This window comes from Xenopus laevis, chromosome 2S, assembly GCF_017654675.1.
Source record: "Xenopus laevis strain J_2021 chromosome 2S, Xenopus_laevis_v10.1, whole genome shotgun sequence".
In the NCBI taxonomy this organism is placed as follows: domain Eukaryota; kingdom Metazoa; phylum Chordata; class Amphibia; order Anura; family Pipidae; genus Xenopus; species Xenopus laevis.
This window is the reverse complement of record NC_054374.1, coordinates 125,212,290-125,221,637: the sequence shown is the minus strand read 5'-3', so window position 1 is coordinate 125,221,637 and position 9,348 is coordinate 125,212,290. Positions and strand designations below refer to the sequence as shown.

At 42.8% G+C, this 9,348-nt stretch overlaps 1 protein-coding gene across 1 annotated transcript; it reads right to left on the bottom strand.

Annotated features, from left to right (window-relative positions):
* Positions 1 to 210: 210 nt before the first annotated feature.
* Positions 211 to 5,513, bottom strand: LOC108701294. The gene is given in 2 exon segments (XM_018235713.2): positions 211 to 1,778; positions 1,780 to 5,513. Coding segments are annotated over 2 exon segments (5,256 nt in total). The 5' UTR covers positions 5,512 to 5,513; the 3' UTR covers positions 211 to 254.
* Positions 5,514 to 9,348: the final 3,835 nt, after the last annotated feature.

The following is a 9,348-nucleotide window of genomic DNA, read 5'->3' as shown; positions in this document are numbered from 1 at the left end:
CTGTCTCACTGCAGTGCAAGCAGCAGCCATGCTTTTGGTGGATCCAGATTTAAAGTCACAGGGTTATGCAGTTAGGGAAAGGGCAAATAACACTTCCCTACATTCTCCCCCCGGAAAATCCCTTCTGGCCCAGCAAGGGTACAAACATTGTAAACAAGCAATATGCAATGTGTTATAAACAGTAATAACATCCACTTCTTATAGTCTCTCCTGAGATCTATCAAGTCACAATGGTTGCTGTAAGAGAAATTAAATTAGTAGTATGCAACAGACATCATAGAAGATAATCTACTCATCATTTGGTGCATTTCTCTTAGCAAAGATTGAACATCAGTAACACAAGGCACATTCAAAGCATTTTGATAAGGTACAGCATATCCAACAAAAGGTTGAGAAGTATAGCTAGGTACTCCTAGAGAATCATAGGTGAGGGCACTAGGAGGCCTCCTTATCCTTCCTCCCCTCCGCACATCCCTAGCAGGCAGTCCTGAGGCTGGGTTTACTGAATTTTGAGTTTGATTCAGTCCAGAATGGGTAGCAGGAACAAAGTCTGGGGTGTCTGGGCTCAAAGTCCTTGCAGATGGAGGTTGGTCATCATGTGAGTTAGTAGGTGCAACTGTTGGCTGTTCATCATCATCGGCATGAATTGCTGCAGGTGAATCTACTGAAACATCAAAGTCATTTTGTGAATTCTCAGCATCAGAGGGATCATCACTAACAGTAGAGTCTGTTTGATTTTCAGTCTCTGAGTCAGATACCTGAGGTATGGGTAAGAGATGATTTCTGTGCCAGGCTTTTAGATACCCCCTTGGACCTTTGATGCGGTAGACAGGGATACCAGGCAGTTTATCAACTATAACATAAAAGTCTGTACGCCAACGATCAGCTAGTTTATGCTGAGCCTGGTTTCCTAGGTTTCTCAGTAACACTCTATCTCCAGGAACAAGTTCATTGTGGCGTACTTTGGCATCATATCTTCTCTTGTTGCCTTGATTAGTTTTGGAAGCATTATCCTCAGCAAGGCGATAGGCTCTAGACAAGTCTTCCTTTAATTTAGCAACATACTGAGAGTGATTGATACTGTCCATACCATCTACTGACACTCCAAAGTAAAGATCTATTGGTAGTCGTGCTTCTCTGCCAAACATGAGGAAGTAGGGAGAATATCCAGTAGTCTCATGACGAGTGCAGTTGTAAGCATGAACCATGGTACTAACATGGCGACTCCAGAATTTTTTTTCTTTAACAGGAAGTGTACCAAGCATATTTAGCAAGGTGCGGTTGAATCTTTCTGGTTGTGCATCTCCTTGAGGATGATATGGTGTAGTTCTGCTTTTGCTAATATTGAGTAGCTGCAGAAGCTCTTTAATCAATTTACTCTCAAAATCACGTCCTTGATCTGAGTGCAGACGGACAGGAAATCCATAGTGGATAAAGAACTTTTCCCAAAGGACTTTAGCAACAGTGGCAGCTTTCTGATCCTTGGTAGGAAATGCTTGAGCATAGCGAGTATAATGATCAGTGACTACCAGAATGTTTCCAACACCTTTAGTATCAGGATCAATGCAGAGAAAGTCCATGCAGACAAGGTCTAAGGGCCCTGAACTTTTCAGGTGCTCCAGAGGTGCAGCTTTTATGGGCAATGTCTTTCTTTGCAAACATCTCAGACATCTTCTGCAATAATCAGTAACAGTTTCTCTCATTTTAGGCCAGTAGAACCTATCTTGAATCAAGCCATAGGTTTTCTCGATACCTAAATGGCCATGTTTGTCATGCAGGTTTTCTGAGCACAAACTGCCTATACCTCTTGGGAAGAACTAATTGACGTCGATCAGGATGATCATGGTATAGTAGTACCCTATACAGGAGTCCATTGTCTATCTGAAACTTCTCCCATTCTCTCAAAAGGATAGTGCTATCAGAAGGCAGAGACTTCTTAAGGTACTCCTGGTCTTTTTGCAGGACAGCTTTCCTCAGGGGTCCAATGATAGGGTCAGCTTGCTGGGCTCTGATCAAATCCTTTTTCTTCAAAGGGTGCAACTGATCAATCCCTAGCATTGCAGGGCAGCTGAAAGCATCCGGAACACAATTGGGTCTGGCACCCAGTGAATCCACTAATCTTAAGTCTGAGAAGTTGAGTTTCCTTCTGTTTACAGCAGAAGCTAGGCAAAAGGCATTTACTCCTGAGTGTGTAATTTCTTTCCACTCTTCATTCTCAGAAGTAGCAGGTAGGCCAGGTCTTCTAGATAGGGCATCGGCTTCTACATTCTTGGGACCTGGTTTATACTTAAGTGTGAACTGATAGTTGGATAAGGCTGCTAACCATCTGTGGCCTGTGGCATCTAGTTTGGCTGTGGTGTGAACATATGTTAGAGGGTTGTTATCAGTTCTTACTTCAAATGGTACTCCATACAGGTATCCATGAAGTTTGTCAACAATGGCCCACTTAAGTGCCAGAAACTCTAACTTGTGCACTGGATAGTTTTTCTCACTTGGAGTCAAACTTCGGCTGATATATGCCACTGGACGCAATCCTCCGGGGTACTCTTGATGAAGAACTCCTCCCAAGCCATCATAGCTGGCATCCACATGGAGGATATAGGGCTTTGTAGGATCTGCATAAGCCAACACAGGAGCTTCTGTGAGACATTTCTTCAAAGCAGCAAAGGCTTCAGTACAGGCATCAGTCCACTTATCCCCAAAGGGTAATTTGGAACTTTTGGCAGCCTTTTCATCAGTTGAGGTGAGGGTCAGTAAGGCATGTAAGGGTTTTGCCAACTTAGAATATCCCTCCACAAATCTTCTGTAATAGCCACAAAACCCTAGGAATGACCTAAGCTCTGTGAGGTTGTTTGGTTGTGGCCAATTCACCACTGCTTCTATTTTAGCAGGATCAGTGGATACGCCTTCAGCAGACACAATATGTCCCACATAGTGTACTGAGGTACGGCCAAATTTGCATTTGTCAATAGACAACTTTAGACCTTCTTCTTGAAGTCTGTCAATCACACGAATGAGTCTTTCATGGTGCTCTTCTAGAGTACTTCCGAACACAATGATGTCATCAAGGTATACAAGACACTCTCGGGGGCATAGATCTCCCAATACTTTTTCCATAAGTCTCTGGAATGTGGCGGGGGCCCCGCAAATACCTTGAGGCATTCGGGTAAATTGGTAAAATCCCAGAGGACAAATGAAGGCAGTTTTCTCTTGATCCTCAGGGGACATGGGTACTTGATAGTATCCAGATCTAAGATCCATCACTGTAAACCACTTACTGCCACTTAAAGCTTCCAAGGAATCTTCAATCCTGGGCAAAGTGTATTGGTCAGGTATGGTTCTCCGATTTAATGTACGGTAGTCGACACACAGACGAACAGATCCATCCTTTTTCCGAACCACCACAATAGGGGAAGCATAAGGACTTCTGGAATCTGTGATTATATTCTGATCTTTCATCTTCTTCAGACATGTACGCACATCTTCAATGTCTCGGGGTGGCAGCTTCCTAGATCTCTCCCTGAAAGGTTTAGAATCTGCTAAGCGAATGGTATGACAGGCACTCTTGGCACATCCAACATCCATGTCATCAGTGGAGAACACATCTTTTCTGAAGTTCAGCTCCTTAATTAGCAGTTCTTTGGCTTCTTTCGGCATGGGAGAGTCCCCAAAATCAAAATTAAGAGGTGCATCTTTTGGTTCAATATGTGCAGAACATACTTCTGATTCAGATGTAACTTCCTGAACCGAGTAACACACTCCAACTTCATCAAATTCGTTTACTGTAATAGGCCAAGGGTTGTGATTTTGCAGAACAACCCAATCAAACTCGGGCATCCCCTCTCGCCAATCTTTTCTTTCTGGAATTAGTTCCCAACCATGCTTTGCCACTTGTTCAGGTGGAGTTTCCAGAAGAAAATAGCTTTGGGTGTCACATTCCATAGGCAGAGATCTGGTAACCTTTATCAGTCGTGCTTGCCCAGCTGGAATTTCCATAGCAGGCCCGTTTAGTCTGTACACAGGGCCCTGACAAAATTCGGGTACAAAGGCTTGACACAGTCTCTTTACTGCTGCTGACACAGGGAAGGAAGAAACATCAGTGGTGCCTTGTAATTGCAGAAACTTTAGAAAAGCATCTTCAACTGCTTTCACATTAGATCCCACGATGAGTGGTGCAGATGTCCTATGAGCAGCAGGAGGACAAATATAAGCAACCACTTTGAGAGGTGGTTCATCTTCAGAAGTTATCCCAGGAATTCGGAGATCAACTTCCACTTTTCCATCCATACAAGCAGATTTGGCACCCACACCTACTACCTCTATGTCATCAGCTGGAGTCAAGGGTAGGTGGGATAAATGTTTCTGGTAGAAAGGACGACCAATGATGGTTATCTGTGATCCAGTGTCAAATAATGCAGTAGTCGGAACATCATTCACAGTCAGATGGAAGATGCACTTCCGCCCTACCCCAACAAGTGGTTTTGGGTGGTTAGGCTTCCGTTTCTTATGTCTGATTGAGTTACATTCTCCAGCTTGGCTTTGCACAGGAGTAGCTTGTACCTTACGAGGGCATTTAGTGATGTCATGGCCTTGTTTTCGACAATACTCGCAGAAAAATTTCTGGAATTTAGGAAATAATGGTGCTCCAGCTGGCTGGCTCTTTGCAGGCTGTGGAGCAGTCTGGGATGGAGCTTTTGAAGGGTTCTCTTTCTGATTTAAATCTGAATCTTGGGTAGAAGATGCATAATAGAAGTCTATTCTGGCTTCTTCCTCCTCTGCAGTTCTTAAGAGATCCCCTGTTACAGCATCTGGGTTGTATCTCATGTAAGCTTGCACAGCAAGATTGACAGGGTGATGGGGGTCTGATCCCCACTTTACTTGCCTGTGAAGTTGAGACACTTCCTGAGTTGCAGAAATTATCTTTTTGAATATGAGGTAATTCAGTTCGTTAGACACTCTGCTAATGAAGACAGATGCTCTCTCACCTTTAAGTTGTCGCATAGCTTGAAACTTAGCAAGACGTTGTTGAAGATCCTCATATTTCTCATAGCGAGTTATCAAAGCTTGTAATAAATCTTGAACAGTACAATCAGGCTGTTTAGTCTTATGGGCTTGTAAGAAAATCAAAGCAGGGGGTCTTACTAGCTCCATTAGTCTGCGTTGCTTCATTTTATCAGTTCCCTCCCATTCCTCTAACAATGGGCGGATGTACTCTATCCAGTCAGTAAACACTTCTTCCCCTTTGGGTACTGGTTCAGTACCAGAAAAATACTTCTTTACACTCCAGACAGTCTCTTGCCATAACCGTAGACTAGCTTCAGTCACTTTCTGTATGCTTTCAGCAAATACAGGTGCAATTGTGTCTAGGCTAGTGAATGGGTGAGGTGCTGGAGGAGGTCGCCACTCAAAATTAGGATATTGAGGTGGTATATATAAAGTGTCATTTTCAATAAGTATGCTGCAGGAGTCTGGCTGTACAGACATGGGACTGGAAGAGCATTGTGGGTGCATAGCAGGAACAGTAGCAGGATATATAACAGGCCATCCCCTTGGAGAAATACCATTTGGATAGATAATTGCAGGTATACTGTCTCTGTTAAGCTCAGACTGAGCTACACACAGCACTTGTTTCAATCCTTGTAAAGGTGAAAGTGATGATGTGACTATAGCAGAACCAGCCAGGCCTGGGTAAGATGACAGTGTCTGTTCCAGCATATTATTTGGTAACTGTAGGGGAATATGATCAAGTGCAAAGGCACAGGGCAAATTAAGTCCATCCTGCAGAGCCCACATTTTAACTCCTTCTGGGGTAATAGCAGACATTGTGACTGAAATTCCACAAATCGTTCTCTCAGCAGTGCCTCCAAAATGTAACCCTTTCTTGGCAGGAATATCCAGGGCCACACTGTGGCGCTAACAGTATAGATCCCAAGCCTCCGCTAAGTGGGAGATTTGCGGGGTTTGGATAAGTTAAGTGCCTCCACCCAGGGCTAAAACCAGATATTGGTGGCATACAACTCCCTGGGAACTGCAATAGCAGTGATTTTGGTACCAATTGTAGCAGACAATAAACCACACAATAGGCAGATATGCAGTAATATATAATATTAGAAATGCAATATATGCAAATGCAATAAGAACAGTGAAATAACAATAATACGATGAATATAAGACAATATAATTAGTATCACCCTTGGTATGAAAATGTCCACTGTCACTTTAAGAATGGTGAGTGCACACTAGAGGTCTGAGGGTATATACCAAAGTAGTAATAGAAGAGGTATGTGTTGCAACACTAGATTGATGCACCCCGGGGTGTGTAAAGTGAAGGTCTCACCAACTCCCAGTGATAATGAAAGAATAAAGATCCTGTGAGGCAGAGCAGATACAGACAAGCAGTCTGGCAGCTTTAATCCACACTGTGCTTGGAATGCTGGTGTAGGGAAAGGCTTCCTAAAATCCTGAGGATCCACTGCACGTGTCACGGAGGCTGATGGGAAATCCACAGTCCAGATCCGGTGTACACGCTGGCAACTCACTACAGGGCTGAAGTCCTATCTATCCTACAGGGATTACTTCCCTAGCAATAGCTCAGGCAGCTGCACTAGTTCCACTCACTATGATGGCTGTCTGGAAAGGGTTAACTAACTCCCTGTGCTCTGACTATGGGATTCCCTATATGGGTAAATGTTCTATAGGTGAATCCCTAGCTTCCTACTCAGATAAATCAGCAGGAACACTCACAAGAGAGAAGGAGAGATTGCAGGCTGCTCTCAGTGTATTAGTCCATGCTTTCCTCTTCTCTTCTTCCTGGTTAACCTAAGCCTCACTTTCATTTTGGCTCCAAACTTCTTTCAGAGAGGTCACAAGGTCAGAAGCAAATCCTTCTTGCTGATTGGCTAGGCTGTGGCTGAAAACTGTCTCACTGCAGTGCAAGCAGCAGCCATGCTTTTGGTGGATCCAGATTTAAAGTCACAGGGTTATGCAGTTAGGGAAAGGGCAAATAACACTTCCCTACATATATTACACAGACTTCCACATACATGAGATCACAAACATCAGTCCTGCATGTTGTCAATTAACTAAATGTCACTGGGGCTCTAAGTCAAACATTGAGACAAGTGTATTGTACTAATCTACTAAATAGAATGTTTGCTCACAAAGGAAGTACAGTAAGGTTGACAAAATCAGTGTAAAACTGCATTCCAACCATAATACAAAGAGCAAGTCAATATATTATTTTTGCAGATATGTATTATACATATAATTCAGTTGTTTGTAGACAATCAGTATACCATGGAAGAGCAGATCCATAGACAGGTGTAGTAAAAGAACGCCAGACTTTATTTTAGGCAAACACAAGATATAGCATCACCTATGCTATGTCTTTGCTTAAAACAAAGTCTCCAGTTCTTTTACTACACTTCTCTATGGATCTGTGAGTACCTGCTGCTCTTCCATAGTATGATCCTATCTTCTCACACTGTTGGTCTGGGGAATATGCACCCAGACCCCAGATGATTATTGGTGAGCCGTTTTAGCCATCTGTGGTTCCGCACTAAATAGCTAAGTATTTTCTTACAATCAATACACTTACTTTCTTTTGTTTTTGTTTATTTTTGATTCATTTGAAAAAGGATAAAGAACTCAGATGCCTTTTTTGTGTATTTTTTGTTAAAATTCTTTTAAGGCAGCTTCCCCTTACTTCCCATTTTCGCTGCTATTGAGACTGTAACGGTATCTTTTGGTCTAGTGGGAGGCCCCTCCTCTCTCCTTGTGGGGATGCCACAACCTTTTATTCAGCGTGCCATTTGGGTTGAAATTCAAATATTTAGGGGTCCGTTTACTAAAGTGCGTTAAAAATATTCGCACAATATATAGACAGAATTTTCGCCAAATATGTTATCGCCAGTTTACTAACCTGCGGTAAATATAAATTTGCGAATTTTCTTGCGCAAGAATAATTGTTCGCCAGTTATCGCATTTGCTGAAAATAACGCTACGTACACATTAACGCATGGTTTACTAAACAGCGAAATGTGCTAAAGACAAAATTAACGCCAGAATATTCGCAAACTTTTACCGCCACATATGAAGTGGCGTAAAAGTATTTTTTCCGCCAGAAAATTCTCAAGGGGCAGGAAATATCCCATAATAATGTTTTTTTTTTACCCATCATTCTTTGCTGACAGGAGGGAGATCTGTAGCTATTGCTGACAGGATGTTTTGGCTTCTGCTTCTATCTGGTACAACAGCAGCAGTTTCAGCTCAGAGGCGTATTATTGGCAGTGGCATCACAGTCCAAGGATTCGTCAGCCTCTACGCTTTTTGGTTTCATTGGGATTGGCTACATTAAACTGTGCATTTCTATGAAGCAAAGAGATTGACTGGTATCATTTCCTATGATTCTATTGGCAGAAGGGTTTATATGATGCATAAATGTTTGATTGGTGTTACTCTGGTGATGTTGTTGGATGGTATAATCATCAGTCAATAAAGTTTATAAGTTTTGAAGATGCATTTCTGGCCATAAATGTCACAGTAAAAATTGCCATAATAACCGCCATAAAACAAGACTATTTTATAGCATAAATATTCGCAAAAACGTAATTTTTCGCCAGAAAATTCGCAACTCGCTAAAATTACCGCTAACGTAAGCTGGTTCCTTAACGTAGTTACCGCAAGTGATCGCAATGACTTCTGAGCGCATCGCTGTTTAGTAAACTTAGTCGCTGCGAATATTCTGGCGTAAAAATATTCTCAGCGATAACATGCGGAAACTTAAAGTCAGATTTACCGCACTTTAGTAAACGGACCCCTTAAAGGTGTCTCTTCCTTTTTCAGGTTGCCAAACGTTCAATGTAGATAGTTCCTGGGTGCACTTCTAGTCTCATTCCCTGTTCCTTGACCTCTGCCTGTCCTTGACCACCGCCATATAGCTGCCTGAAACAACATTTGCTTGTTACTAACTATTCTTCCGGATCCTGACTGTGTACTGCACTGACCAGGTTTTGACCCCAGCCCGTTTCTTGGACTACACGTAGCTCTTCCCTGTTATCCAAGTCACACGTTCCAGTTCCCTTGCCTGCCCAGAACTCTTGCCTTGGTTATCTCACTTTAAGACCTGGCTGCATCTGAGTAGTGAAGGGTTCCTCCAGAATCGGAGGTCCAGGAGATTGTTGACTCTTGCAAATTTAGAGGTAACATTCAATACCTCATTCAGTGGAAGGGATTTGGTCCTGAGGAGAGGTGTTGGGTTGTTGCCAAGGACACTCATGCCCCTCGGTTGGTGAAGTTGTTTTTTGATAAAAATTTTCCTGAAAAGCCCTGGGAGCCCCCAGTGGATGC